Here is a 16,396-nt window from a genome sequence, read left to right as displayed (position 1 = left end):
TTTTAATTTGAAGTTAATCACCCTTTTTAATTTGAAGTTAATCATTTTTTAATTTGAAGTTAATCATCCTATTTTAATTTGAAGGTAAAAATCCTTTTTTAATTTGAAGTTAATTATTCTATTTTAATTTTAAATTAATTAGTATTTTTTAATTTGAAGTTGATCACCCTTTTTTAATTTGAAGTTAATTATTCTTTTTAATTTTAAGTTAACCTTTTTATAATTTGAAGTTAATCACACTATTTTAATTTGAAGTTAATCACACTATTTTAATTTGAAATTAATTATTTTTTAATTTAAATTTAATCATTTTGTCACCATTCAAAGTTAATTCTTTTTAATTTTATGTTGATCTTTGCTTTAATTTGCAACTGATCTTTTTAATATGAAATTAATGACCTTTTTTTATTATTTGAAGTTGATCTTTTGTAATTTGAAGTTAATCAGTTTTTTTTTATTTGTAGTTAACCTTTTTTAATTTGAAGGTGATCTTTTTTAATTTGAAGTTGATCCTTTTTTAATTTGAATATGACGATGATCGTTCTTAATGAGACAAAAACATTAAGGGATAAAACTTATCTAGCTGGGTTGTGGGTCTTGTTCTGCTAGATGCGATTGGTAATGATTTTTTTAAGGGTCGGCTCTTGCTGTATTTGAATACATGTTGCTTATCTGTTTATCTCCGTTATGTTATTTGTGGATAGGGAGGCGGGGGAGTGGAGAGAGAGAGAGAGAGAGAGAGAGAGTCTACTACTAGCTATTTTTAAAAGTTGCAATTTAACGTGTCTTCATTCCTCCTCTAGACAAAATCTAATGAACTTCTAGCATGTTAAAGGATATTTTGTTTAAATTTAAACTCTTGAACTCTTGAAACCTTAAACCTTGTTTTCGAACTCCTTAAGGCCACCTTTATATATTACCGCATAAATTTGAGTTCAAGATGACTTAAGAGTATTCAATGTTAGACGTCAAGAATTAACATTATTTTTTTTTTCAACTTTTTTCAATTTTTTCAAGCAAGAAAAGATTTTTAAGCTATCGTTTAACTGTAAGCAAACTTTTTTTTCAACTTTTTTCAATTTTTTCAAGCAAGAAAAGATTTTTAAGTTATCGTTTAACTGTAAGCAAACTTGAAAAAGGATCAACTCAAAATAAAAAAGATGAACTTCAAATTAAAACAGCTCGCATGATTGTTTGACAAAATATTTTTTATAAACATGAAAACAGAAATTAAAATACATTTACCTTTAACAATAAAATTAATTAATTTTTTTTTTTAATTATGAAATGATTTTCTTTTTATAATTTATTTTCTTTCCAGCCTGGCAGTAAAGTAGATGACTACTGGGAGCCAAGTAAATCCCTGCTTCAGGATCCTGGGAAATTTTTGGATAGTCTTTTGAAATTCGACAAAGACAACATATCTGAGGATATCATTAAAAAAATCGGTCCCTATATACAGGATGAAAACTTTACTCCTGCTAGTATATCGAGAGTATGTAACCTTTCTTTGTTATTTTTATTATTAAAAGCAGTTCAACGATAGAGAGTATGTCCTAATATATCCCAGTCGTGCTGCTCCATTATTCCCCTCGTAAGGAGGTCTAATGTTTTGTATGCCACAATCAAATAAAAAATGTTCGTTATCAAATGCAAGTCAAATCATAAACATTTCAATTAAATCATACGTTGTGTCTCTAAAGCCGTCCTCTGAGACTGAGGACACTTCATCCAAGATCATCTCTCATCGTTCCCTGATGGCCATCTCTCCATAGGGTACATACTCGCTCTGGAATCAAAGTTGACACAGCAACATAAAGAAAAAAAACTAGATCCCGGATTTGGAGAAGGGCCTTTTTATTAGGCTGTTGACATTGCCTTCCTCTTTGCTAGTGACAGAGAAAAGAAATAAAAAGGCTTTAGATCTCTGGAGCCTAACGTCTTCATTTATAATCGATTCTTGAGTCATTTCTTATCATGTCGTGTTGCTTTAAGCTTTCAACCGAGATTTTTCTCTTCACAGCTATCATATCCTATGTGGCGTTATTTCTTTTAGTTTGTGGTTTTACAGGAAATAATGGTCCCCAAAGACCAGCTACTTGTCTCCCGTCTGATCTCTATATCCTATTTACTTGTTAACGTCTCTCTTGCGAATTTAAATCATCAAATAAGTACTGGTGGACGTACCCTAACTGTTTAACAGTGCTGGCGGCACAGATCTTTTTCACATCATCTGTCTGATTCTTTGTGTATGCGGCACAGTCGTAGTCAATCTTTTGATAGCCATACTTTTTGTCTACAGACACAGCACAGTAGTCTTTTGTTGAACTGCAGAGTTCTATTATTAACCAAATCTGGCAAGCTCATATGATGAGGACATACATGCACGAAGCTGCTTTCCATGGCTTCACTGTAATCCTAGCATGGTGAATTGCTAAACGACAACTTGTAATTTTGTCCATGTGTTGTAGCTATAGAAGCTTTGAGATAGAAGCTTTTGTGCAGTTGCTATATGACACCAGACAGACGCTCGATTTTAGTGGTCAGCCTCATAGGCGTTACCGCTTCTTTTAAATGCGGTGATAGATTACACTCTTTTATCCATCACCCAATTGTTCTTTTCTTTAAGAAAAGAGATCATTTTAGAGCATATTACCTTAGACACTTTCACTGTGGAAAATTAACAGGTCTTTTCATGGCTATCAGTGTCATTTATTTATTTATTTTGAAGGGACGTTTGAACTTATGTTAAATCGATCTTCTGTCATATTTTGATTTTGGTGGAATGTCAAATCAATATATATATATATATGTATATATAAATATATATATATAAGTTATGAAAATATATATGGCAATTAAGCTATACAGAATATTCCGCGTTTCATTCTCGTGAGAATACAGACTATTCAGCGTTTCATTCTCGTGAGAATTCGTCAGGCTTATGCGCATAAGCCTGACAAATTCTCACGAGAATGAAACGTGGAATATTCTGTGTGGCTTAATTGTCATGTATATTTTCATGATGAAAATAATGGAAATAGTATTCCGACAAATAGAGAAATGGTTTGTTCCTTTTTATTTCTCTATATATTTTCATAACTCACTACCTAGCTCTACCTATGTATTGAGCACTGTTAAAGTAATTACTGATAAATTTATGCATAAAATTATATCTTCGTATATTAATTTATGTGATTAAATGAAGTAATCATATATATATATATATATATATATATATATATATATATATATATATATATATATATATATATATATATATATATATATGAATGAAAGGAGTTATGTTTAAAGGCTATTACAATGCAGCTTGTGGGAAACACTGTGGACCCGAGTCAGTGTATAAAAGAATAATGAGAATATTGAAAACATTTCAATAATTTTTTATTATAATATATTTATTCAATCTTATTATTCTTTTATACACTAACTCGAGTCCACAATGTTTTCCACAAGCTACATTGTAATAGCCTTCAAGCACAAATCCTTTCACATTGTGCACAATGCTTCAAGTAAACTATTCCAGGTTAAGAATATTCAATTGATGTGTATCAAAGAGTTATAAAAAGGGGAGGTAATGCATTTGTATCAAGCTGGATAACTAATCTATTCCCGATGCAGATTCCCATATTTAACAGAAAGATTCCCAGATGCGACAAGAAGTTATAGTGGTTGAAACGTTGTGCGAATAACACTCAAGATGAGAACAGTAGTCTGAGTCATCAAACTGTACAAATTATCAATCATCATCTAAAAAATTTGGAAACATAATAGGTTAGTTTGGAAGTCAGAATGTAAAACAAAAATTAAACCGATGATGATGATTTTAGAAAAATTCTATTGAACAAAAATGTTGCAAATGTAACTATATTTTTAATTATTTCTCTGTATGCTCTTCCCCAACAATATTTTTCCCCCGGAGAACACCCGGCCAAGTACTGATAGTATTAGTATAAAATGTAAAAAAAAAATATATCTATATATATATATATATATATATATATATATATATATATATATATATATATATATATATATATAATTTTATGGACTGGACACAAAAGGACATAAGATGTTTTATTCAATGCTGGGGGTTATGTGTAATGTTTTCATTTCTTAGTAATTCTTTCTATGTGTACAAAAAAGTAGATTAAGACGTTCGTTGGAAGTTTTGGTTTAATGTCACTGTTGAAAGAAATCCTTCACACATGACAGAGGGACTAGTATCTCCTTACCTAATTAGGAGGTGATGGTGATCTAGTGGTCATCGACACCATCTGGATATATATCAAGGATAATCAAGTGGCCACAGCGAACAGCGATCAAAAAGGGGCATTTCACTCTTAGTGATTATCAAAGTTTTCCTTTCAGTTATTACAGCATGATTCGCGATCTGTCTAAAACATTTGTTTTTCTGTCAACCCTGACATTTGTGATGTTATGTTCTCACTCTACTTTGACCTATTATTACTTCATACCTAACCTTCGTTATTTTTTGTAGGAACTGATTTATTTCCCAAACTTCATATCACTTCTATCTGTACTTAGTTTAACCTTTGTCAAGATTAACACTAGCTGATGTAATCGTTATTCGACATAGACCCATCCATTATGTAACACATGTGGAGGTTTATCTGCTATAAAATATTTCAAATTTATTTCATTATAAAAATCCAGATATTTGTTTTTTTTTTACTTATCTCTCTCATTTTATACAGTGTCTATCACTCTCGCCTCTATCTCTTTCTTTATTAACAGTAAAAAAATAATAAAACTAAGTATAAAACATAAAATTGCAATAGTCTATTATAAACAAAAGGAAATATCACTATAAGTAGTAATACTATTTAATCTATGACTAGAGAGAGAGGGAGGAGGAGGAGGAAGAGGAGGAGGAGGAGGAGGAGGAGGAGGAGAAGATATAATGAATAAAAAGAGACTAATTTTAGATTTTTTTAAAATTCAACTGGCTTTGCAAATTCACTTTTTGCTGATTCAGATAATCTTACCCGAACACAATGGGTGACCCAACAGATCACACTTTTTCTCTAGTTATCTTATTAGATTTGGTAATAGACATATGGAGACTGTTATATTTTATACTAGCAGAGAGAGACCTAATATTACCCGGGATTTAATAAGGAACACTTTTTTTTTATTCTCATAACACCACTTTCTTTCTTTTCTCTCTTTTTTTTTTTTTTTGGAGCACACTTTCTTTTTTATTTCATATTATACCCTATTTTGCCTCTAAAAAAATTGAAAGTTTGGAAATCTATCTTAATTAATGTCTGTTAGCTTTACAAGCCGATAATAATGAAAACAAACACACAGAAAAAGTGTATTAGCAAAATTATGTTACAGAAGTACACGTCATAATTCTGGGGCCATAACTGCTATAAATCCGTACTGAATAACATTTTAGAATGTAACTATATTTATAGTCTCTGGGTAAGTCCATTATTTCTGAAAGAGGAAGGTCAGCTTACCCCATAATAATGTCATATGGTTTAAATTTCATTGAAATTTTAAACGGATTCTAACCCCATAGTTCTCTTAGAGGAAGCACATAGAGATTTGGCACATTAAAATTTAGAACTACATCCATTCTCTTCCCAGAAAAAAAATTATATATACGAATTAAGTTTTATTAAAATAGGATATATTTTTAATAGAGGTTCTGTCTCCATAGCTCTTTAGGAGAACATTTAAAAATTCACAACCACTTCCATTGTCTACTTCGGACAATTTTACATACATGCTTAGTTTTTATATAGTTTCTCTAACCTTTCTTTCTATAGGGAACACACACACACATACACATTTATATATAGAGATTTTGAAGCATTTTGAATTAACATTGTTTAATTTCTACTTTGTTTTTAGGTTTCGAAAGCATGTACTTCAATTTGCCAGTGGGTGCGCGCCATGTATCATTATTATCATGTTGCAAAAGCAGTTGCCCCCAAACGAGAAATTCTGAAAGTTGCACAAGCCGAACTAGCTGAAACTCAAAAGTTACTTGACGCAGCCAAAGATCGACTCCAATCAGTTGAAGACGGTATTGCTACATTGCAGGCGAAATATGAGGACACGATGAACAAAAAGAAAGAACTGGAAGATAATTGTGAACAATGTCAAGGCCGATTAATCCGAGCTGATAAGGTATAGTTACTTTCTTCCTCTTTCTTTCTCTCTCTCTCTCTCTCTCTCTCTCTCTCTCTCTCTCTCTCTCTATATATATATATATATATATATATATATATATATATATATATATATAAATAAATAAAAGTGAAGTGTCTGTCTGTCTGTCTGTCTGTGTACATTTTCCTTCGCAATAACTCTGTTAATTTTAAGTCTACAGACTCGAAATTTGATATACAGGGTACTGAGATTTGGTAAAATCGATGTGATCTATTTTCGGCCAGAAATTCGGCTGTTAAAGGGTGAAAGTTCAGCGATTTGACCTTTGAGAACTCTACCAAACTCCTCCGACAATTTTGGGTCTAAACACTTAAAATTTTAGATATATATAGGTTCCTTGGACATGGATCTAGCTTAATAACTTGATTTGAGGCAAAAACAATAAATGTTAAGAGGTGATACAGGGATCAAATTTAAAAACAGATTGACCGCTTTTTTTCTTCTTTTTTTGGCTCAAAATACACCTCCAAATACCTAGGCAACGCCGGGAACCCATGCTAGTATATACATATAAAAGTGAACGTGTCTGTGTGTCTGCCTGTCAGTCTGTCTGTGTACATTTCCCTACGCAATAACTCTGTCAATTTTAAGTCTACAGACTCGAAATTTGATATACAGAGTACTGAGATTTGGGAAAATCGATGTGACCGGATTTCTGCTAGAAATTTGGTTGTTAAGGGGTCGAAGTTCAAAAATTTGACTTTTGAGAACTCTACCAAACTCCTCCGACAATTTTGAATCTAAACACTTGAAATTTTAGATATAGGTTCCTTGGACATGGATCTAGCTTAATAACTTGATTTGAGCCCAAACCAATAAATTTTAAGGGGTCATAATAGGGGTCAAAGTTTTTAAAAAGTTGACCTCTGCGGTCTCTACCTAATTTCTCAGATAATTTCTGGTTTAAACATTTGAAATTTGACATAAAGGGTATTCAGAGATAGGGCAAGCTTTTTCATTGGTTTGGGTCGAAAATTTTTAGTTACCAATATATAAATGTATGTATGTATGTATGTTTGCATGTCTGCCTAAAACTTTCGACAGAGGTGACGGATTTTACCAAGATCAGTATCGTTTTGAAGTTTGACCTTTCATACGACAAATATCGAAAAATTAGCTGAAGACATTAACATCTTTACCTTCAACTAGGCACTTTTCGACAGGGAAGGTCGCTTTTTTCGCTGAAGTTTTTAAAGATATCCTCTCCTTTCGATTGTCTAGCCTTAATGTAAACATAAGTCACTTCAGGTTTGGCGGTGGTCGTAACCGCAAAGACGTCGGGTTTTTCCTCGTTCTTTTCCTCGTTCGCGGTACAGGTTCGAGCCTGCCTTCCTACTACCCCTTATCTTTCTTTTTTTTTTGCTCAACATAAACATCCAAACACCCGGGCAACGCCGGGCTGAAATGCTAGTATATCTATAAAAGTGAATGTGTCTGCGTGTTTGTGTACATTTTCCTACGAAATAACTCTGTTAATTTTCAGTCTACAGACTCGAAATTTGATATACGGGGTACAGAGATTTGGGAAAATCTTTGTGATCGGTTCTCGGCCAGAAATTGAACTGTTAAGGGGTCAAAGTTCAACGATTTGAACTTTGAAAACTCTACCAAACTCTTCCAACAATTTTGGGTCTAAACACTTGAAATTTTAGATATAGGTTCCTTGGACATGGATCTAACTTAATAACTTTATTTGAGTTCCAAAACAATAAAGGTTAAGGGGTCATAATAGGGGTCGAATTAAAAAAAAATTGACCGCTTTTTCTTTTTTTTTGCTCAGCATACACCTCCAAACACCCGGGCAATAATATAAAAGTGAACGTGTCTGTGTATCTATCTGTCTGTGTATCTGTCTTTCTGTGTGTCTGTGTACATTTCCCTACGCAATAACTCTTTCAATTTTAAGTCTACAGACTCGAAATTTAATATGCAGGGTACTGACATTTGGGAAAATCGATGTGTTCGGTTTTCGGCCAGAAATTTGGCGATTAAGGGGTCAAAGTTCAACGATTTGAACTTTGAGAACTCTACCAAACTCCGACAATTTTGAGTCTAAACACTTGAAATTTTAGATATAGGTTTCTTGGACATTGATCTAACTTAATAACTTTATTTGAGCCTAAAACAATAAATTTTAAGGGGTCATAATAGGGGTCAAAGTTAAAAAAAGTTGACCGCTTTTTTTTTTTTTTTTTTGCTCAACATACACCTCCAAATACCCGGGCAACGCTGGGCACCCATGCTAGTATATATATATATATATATATATATATATATATATATATATATATATATATGAAATTATCTAAACATTGTAAGATCATGCGGATCAATTGACGTTTCGACATTTTCATGTCATTATTATAATTCCCAAAAGAATATTTCAATCAAATCAAAAAATGAGTTAGAAATCTTTTTATTTTATTTATTTATTAATTCTATTTTAACTTATATTCTGATTGCAAGATTCATTTGGCAGCCCTGGTGATGACATGGAAATATCGAAACGTTGATCGATCCGTGTAGAATCTTTAAACTGTTTGTATAATTTTGTTTATAAAATCTTTACACGTGCATGGAACACTTTTGAAAAAAATATTGGATTTTAGTTTATGTTATCAATATACTCAAACTTGATATATATATATATATATATATATATATATATATATATATATATATGTATATATATATATATATATAATGATAAGAATGGAACTACCGACCATCCTCATCAATTAAATATATCACATTTTTAGTAATTGTTATTTCTTTGTTTATTTTGCCTGCAATACTGTTTTTGAGTGGATTGCATATATAGAGAGAGAGTAGAGATGATATTTGTCTGCAGCAATTTTAAAGAATAAAAAGACATCAGACTTCCTCAGTATGGAAGATGTTAGAAAATGTCATAAAAATATTGAAAGATCCAAGATTTGACTATGAGATAACATCAGAAAGAAAAAGACTGCACAATCTGACACGTCCAGAACACTAGAATTCGTTGATAAAGTTTACATCATGCCATCTCACTCTTCCCTGAGGGCCTAGTAACATGAAGAACGAACTAGGGCCAGGATTACCATATATATATATATATATATATATATATATATATATATATATATATATATATGGAAAAGAGATATAGATAGATAGGGAGATTGTACAGGGTGGAATGATAAAATTGTCCCACAAAGAAAACAACACTACAGCTTTATTTTAAAGCTTTTATTGAAAAAAAAATCAATTCTAGTAACTTGATTATGTAGTAGAGCTGACATCTATTCAATGTAGCCGCCTTCAGCCTCAATCACCACCTTGATAAGGATCCATAATTGGGAGTATGCCTTTTCCACAAGTGCTGGCAGGAGCTCAGCGAATACTCGGCAGATGGTGGTGATCAAACTGCGTTTGGTGTTGTGGGAGGTCATGCTGGTGATGTTCTCAGTGTATGACCAAACAAAGTAGTCCAGTGGCTTCTGGTCGGAGGAGGAGGGGAGTCCAGTGAGAGAAGGGTACAAAGTGGTAGCGCTCCTTCTCAAGCCAAACCTGAGTCTCTTTGGACTTGTTGATCAGTGCTGAATCTTGTTGCTACACCCAGGGTCTGCCAGTGGCCACCTAATTGCACCAGCAGATCACCACACTCTTCAGCACATCTAGGTACACTTTGGTGTAGACTTTCAAGCCGACTTCGAAGATATGAGGTGGCATGATGTGGCCCTCACTTGCAACCACTCTAAAGACCATAACCAGGGGTCGTTTGATGCGTTGAGCTGTGCCCTCAAGTGTTGAACCGTCTGGATTTGCATTTTGAGGGTGCTGGCAATGGTCTCTTGTCATAACTTGGATTGGTAGAGAGAATGAATTGTACAGTGGTTCATCTCTGATCTAGCTCATTGAACATTGTGTCACTTTCAGGCATAAAAAAGGCTCCTATTGCGGAATGTAAATGAAAACAGACGTCTCTCTTTTATGTCTGTGTTGTTGAATAAAAATATGTTTACGTGTTAATTTTCTTTTTTTTGACGTCGGTTTGACTTCTACAGTTTGAATCCTATTTAAAACAAAAAAGGTATGTTTTATTTGATTCTTAACTCCAATAATTAATCATCATTGTTTTCATTTTATTATCATTTATATACATGCAAATATTTTTATATCAAAGACAGAAGCTTTGTATTTTTGTTGAAGTATGTCTTTCCATTTTTTTTTCAGTCAATTTACTTTTGAGGGTGGTTGCAATTTTTGGTTGTCTCAATTTAACTATGCAACACAAGGACTCAGATCCTGCTAGTATGAAATAATTTCTTCTTTCAATTATTTCTTATGTTTTGTTATATTTTTTCAGCTCATTGGAGGCCTTGCAGGTGAGAAAGATCGTTGGCAAGTATCAGCTCTGAACCTTGAGAAAGTTCAAGACAAGATGATTGGTGATGTGCTTATATCTGCTGGATACATAGCTTACCTAGGAACTTTCACAGTAAGATTTCTTTTGGTAGCATAGGTTACTTTTTTTGCAGTCGATATTCTTCATATTATAATAATTCATTTTGTTTTTCGTCTAAACTGCCATGTTTTTATAGCACATGTTAAAATACATTTATATCCATTCGAGGACAAGGGAAGTTGAGTATAAGGCTCCCAAATTTAGGGAGCTGGGGGTACCCCAAAAGAGATTTTTATCATTGTGCCACATTTAATCGCTCTCTGAACACACATTTTGAAAACCTAGTTCAGCAATGCTAAAAGTCGAAGAATAACTTATTGTATTTGATATATTCCTGGGGGAATATAATCAATATAAATTAACCAGATGAAAGAAGACTCAACACACAGAGTAAATTATCATAAGTTTATTGTACAAAGATACAATTTAACAAATAAGACATTGAAACTCGAATATATGTTGAATGTCTGAGTATCAAGATTAGCTTACTCTCTTCCATTGGTTACCGCTTGTTAGCGTCTTTTATAGACTGAGTAATCCATTCTCAGGGGATGCCAGGATGTTCCACTATATCAGTGTTACTATCGCTTACCAAGGAGTGTAACTTGGTTTACATGGCTTTGCGGACGTTTCTAGAATGGCTGTTATATCCTGAACACGGCAACAAGCCCCCCCCCCACAACATGATAATAATGATAGGCACATCCTCTTTAGATCAAGGGGTTGATATGACGTCTGTTACATCGGCTAGTGGATTTTGTGTCGAGTTCTTGGCATCGTTAGTGACAAGGACTGTTCTGTTGGAATTCAATGCTGTATGCAATAAGCGAACAAAATATCCTTTTTTATATAAAAATAGAATTCTTCTATTTTCGCAATTAAAGGAGCATTGTATAAACCAAGAGTTGAGGCACGGGATTGCCTTCAGGGTCTATATATATATATAGAGAGAAAGATATTAAAACCAAAGAAACTGAAATGTTGTCATTGGTTTACAAATCTTGGTATCGGCCAAGTAGGTTTGACCTTTTGCACGTGTCAACCGCAATTGCTCTGACACAGCTGAGATTTTATAAACATCTCCCAATCTGAGTCATTGCAGAGATTGCTGCTTCTGGCATGTTTTTAATAACACATTTTAAAATATACTTATCTCCATTCCAGTACAAGGAAAGTCGAGTATAAAGCTCCCAAATTTTGGGAGTTGGGGGTCCCCAAAAGGGCTCTTTATTATTGTACACATTATCTTTTTATCTACATTTATTTCCAAAATAGACTATTCAGTTTGTATTCTTTGTTTTGATCGAACTATTGTTCTCATCTTGAATGTTATTTGTGCAACGTTTCGGTCGATGTAGCCTTTGACCTCCGTCAGGCATGTTGGCCGCCATCTTGGAGAAGAAAGAAGAAAAATTACTGGCTTCATAGACGGTTTTGTATTCTTGGAGTTTTTGGGGTTTTTCGCTGTAGTTTCGTATGTGTGAAAAAAAATTGGTTATATAGCCTATATCTTTTGAAAGACTAAATGTTTTTATATCTAAGGAGAGTACCGAGCGACCATGCATACGAAACCATCTACAGAGCCAGTAACTTTTCTCCTTTCTTTTTCACGATTGTGACCAACATGCCTGACGGAGGTCGAAGGCTACATCGACTGAAACGTTGCATAAATAATGAAAATAGTCCAATCATAATAAGTAATACAAACAATTAGCTCTCATCTAAGAAATTCAGAACTGTAAGACTATTCAGTGTTTGAATATTGCCAATGTGTAAAATTCTTGTATTCTGCTATACAGAATTTACCATTTCTTTTATTTCTGTAAATATTATTTGTTTTAAATACATTTTTTTATTTCTTCCTTTTTAAAAAAAAACCCTAAAAAACTCGTGACATATGATGCTTGACGAGTCTATCTAAGATATGCAATGCTAAATCTTTGCTTCTTTTCTTACTAAGGTCATACCCTCTCCTCCACTGGTTTATATGCCGATTTCTTTCCACTCTTAAATCAATTTTGCCATGGTGCTTCTGAAGACTATTTCTTTTTATATAACCTATATCTTTTTATATCTAGGGAGAGTACCGAGCGACCATGCAGGCAGAATGGGTGCAGAAGTTAGAGGAATACCAGGTTCCAAGAACAGATGACCCAACGCTGATTGGTACACTTAGTGACCCCGTTTTAATCAGGAACTGGCAAATTAACGGCCTTCCCAAAGACGCCTTGTCCGTAGAAAACGGGGTCATTGTCCACTATGCTAGACGTTGGCCACTTTTTATTGACCCTCAAGGACAAGCTAATAAATGGATCAAATCTATGGTTCGTCTTATTTCTTCTTTCAGCACTGTTTGTATGCATGTTAATCTCAAATATCAGAGTTGACAAAGTTTACTTCAAGTAGGAATTTATTTGCATGCATATTGTTAATAGTTTTATTAGAATTATCGATCTCTTAATTGTACTTACCTATAAACGAAAGTAAGCAAAAAAATAATAAAAACCATACTTTCAAAAATATGCCTCAATTTATTTTTCATATCAACAAAATGTATTTTGAATAAATTTCGCCGCTTCTTCGTTATAATAGCGAAATCCAACAATCGAAATATTGAATTTCAAATAAAACCATTGTAATCCACTTAATTGTCATGTCACACTAATAAACATATCCATTAATTACGGAAAACGATAAGGTAAAAAATTAATCTATTATATAAATCTCACCTGTCTGTTAGTATGTATGTATGTATGTATGTATGTATGTATGTATGTATGTTTGTACATCTCACTAAAGCTTTTGACACACGTGGCCAACACTGACTAAATTGGCACCGTTTGAAAACTCAGTCTCTTGACTGACAAATATCCAAAAATTGGCCAAAAACATTAATTCCTTCACCCTCAACTCGGCCGTTTTTCACAAGGAGATGTCGTTTTTTTCATCGACATTTTTGCAAGTCATTGTCTCCTTTCAATTGACTATTGTTAATCCCAACGCTCGCGACTTCCGGTTTCGTGATGGGTGCATCAGCTAAGACGTTAGTTTTTTTTTCACTGTCTTTTCCTCCTTAGCATTACGGGTTCGAGCCTGCCTGCCTACTACCAATTTTTTTTTAACACCTCTCTCCACCTGGGCTGTTTACCAAGGGTTCCTTACTACACCACCTCTCTACATCCAGGCAATGCTGGGTACCCCTGCTAGTCTAATATATAAAAGGCAAAATGTGTGTGTGTGTTTGCATGTCTGCTAAAAATTTGTTAGCCACACTCGACCAGGTCGAAACTGGTACCATCTGAAAGAACAATGCCTCGGATGCATAATATGTGAAAATTAGAAAAAAAGATTAATTCTCTGGCAGTCAACTGGATCGCTTTTTGGAAGGGGGGGGGCTGGTTTTCACGTTGTTGTTTTTGCAATTCATGCATGCGTAATTAACTAAAACTGTGTTTAAAAACCTTATTTTGCAACGTCATAAGCACCGGTAGCTGTGTCAGCAAACATGTTTGCCAGTAACTTTTTTCCTTTCGTTTCCTCTTTCGCGTTTCATGTTTGAACCTGGCTGCTGCGGTTCATCTTTTTTTTTTTCCAGTCGCACGGGTACTCGCTGCTATTTTGATTGAAAGAAAAGTTGTTTTGATTCATCTGTTTGGGGGGGGGGGAGTCCAACGCACAGGCAACAAAAAGTGCTCAATATCCGGTTCGCTATTATAATGAAGAAGCACCTAAATTTCGAGTTATAGATATTTAATCCAGGTCTGCAGATATTTAGAACACTGTAATAGTTCTTATTTTTAGTATCTAATGACAATGTATTTTTCAATTAAGTTAAATTATTTTTTATGGACGGTTCTGTTGTGTATTTGTGCTTAATCATTCTAGGAGAAAGATAATGGGTTAGATGTGATTAAATTATCCGACAAAGATTTCTTGCGAACCTTGGAGAATGCTATTCATTTTGGCAAACCGTGTTTACTAGAAAATGTGACAACAGAATTGGATCCCGCATTAGAACCAGTTCTTTTAAGACAGGTAAGTGAGTTTGTCTTTGTAAACTCTATATTAATGAAATTTGTGCGACTATTTTTTGTGTTAGTCAGTGTGCATGGGTGATTCTCGACTCTACATGAATTACACATATTTTATATTTACTGTTACCCGTATCAAAGCAGCATTTACTCTGGGCAGGTTGAATCAAATTCTTCTAAAGGAGGAAGTTTCATGGAAATATCAAATTCACAAGTGGTCCTCAAACGCTTGTATATCCCAGTCAAAGGAGATGATGATGTTAGGTTTTTGTAGTTTTTGCAAGGTGTCAACGTTCACCTACATACAGCGCCTGGTATTCTCAAATGGTCGCCCATCTAATGCTGATCAGACTTAACTTCTGTGATCTAATGAGAACCAGTGTATCAACCCGATTATGTTGTATATGTTCACTATTAATCTATATATATAAAAGGCAAAATGTGTGTGACCATTTCGTGTATGTCTGGCAAAGGCTTTTCTCGCACACGGTCCCGGGTTCGTTACTATCGCTTACAACTGTTTATATAGGTCCTAGATAACTAGGATTTGGGAACGCATGTAGCTTATAGATTTATTTATGTCGACTTTTACAAAATTATTGCTATTTTGGCTTCTCACGTGTTGATTAGGCCTTTTCGTATAAAAAGCGAAACTAATTCAAAGCTAACAAAGTTCCTGGCAATCGCACCGGGAAACGTCCAGAAGCGATCAGCTTTGATCAATCTTGTATATCATACAATTACTATTCAATCTGGACAATTGGGAGCTGCTCTCCCCTTCCCCAACATCTGTTGGAGGAGAAAACAGTCAAATTTGGGTAAACAAACCCAAACGCTGCGTGACTTCTAGTTGACCTTCTTAATTAGGTCAAATGGAAGCAGCAGAGTTAACTTTTATTGCGCACGCCTGTTTTTATAGTTAAATAAATAAATTCAAACCTGTATATGTTGTATGTCGTGGTGGCCTAATGGTTAACATCGTCCGGTTTTTTTTTCACACATTAATTTCTAACTCAAGGGTACGGGTTCGATTCTCATACTCACCTACCAAAACATTTTTTTTTTATTATTTAACACCCCCTCCCCCGGAGTTTTGATTTACCTCAAGACACCCGGGCATCGCCGGGTACCCCCCGCTAGTCATTTATAAAGGGAAATATCTCTTTTCGAAATTGGACTTTTCTCAAAACTGCCTTGAGTTTATTTATCTTGGAAGTAAAATTGCAAAGGAAAATGGCCCAAAGAGTAAACTAAATATGTCTGGACTGGACAAGATGAAAACCATTTGAAAGCCAAATCTTCCTACCATGAAATGTGACTTCTTTAAAGCCCTCGTTACATTGGTTTTTGTATATGGAGGGTTATTTCCTACAACTACCCATATATAGAACACAATATTGTGGGTCTGCTTTCTAGTTGACTGTAACATGGCCGTTTTCAAATTCAATGTAAACAAGTTCTTGTTAAGCCGTCATCTTAAATAATCAAATCTTAGCCAATTTCCACCGTTACTGATCATTACGATGTTGTCTCATCAGCCACCTGACACTCATTAATCCTTATTCTCGAGTGGCCTTCGAGCTTTACTAAACAGTGACCGGTAGGAAAAAAAAAGTAGCATTTGTTTTTTATCAAAAGATTAGAGAAGAAACTTGACGGTGTGTACATAAAAATACTAAAAGCTGGA

General features: G+C 34.0%; 1 protein-coding gene across 1 annotated transcript in view; it reads left to right on the top strand.

Moving 5' to 3' along the window:
- The window catches only part of LOC145296792 (dynein axonemal heavy chain 1-like), a 350,721-nt gene that overhangs the window by 245,698 nt on the left and 88,627 nt on the right, over window positions 1-16,396 (top strand). Inside the window, exons 58-62 of the mRNA XM_080142859.1 lie at window positions 1,322-1,495; window positions 5,908-6,186; window positions 10,580-10,711; window positions 12,757-13,002; window positions 14,564-14,713. Coding sequence (XP_079998985.1) covers window positions 1,322-1,495; window positions 5,908-6,186; window positions 10,580-10,711; window positions 12,757-13,002; window positions 14,564-14,713 — 981 coding nt within the window. The remainder of the gene's footprint in view (window positions 1-1,321; window positions 1,496-5,907; window positions 6,187-10,579; window positions 10,712-12,756; window positions 13,003-14,563; window positions 14,714-16,396) is intronic.

Source organism: Euprymna scolopes, chromosome 17 (genome assembly GCF_053919585.1).
Source record: "Euprymna scolopes isolate OS-2025 chromosome 17, ASM5391958v1, whole genome shotgun sequence".
Classification (NCBI taxonomy): Eukaryota; Metazoa; Mollusca; class Cephalopoda; order Sepiida; family Sepiolidae; genus Euprymna; species Euprymna scolopes.
This window is presented reverse-complemented; position numbering and strand designations above follow the sequence as displayed.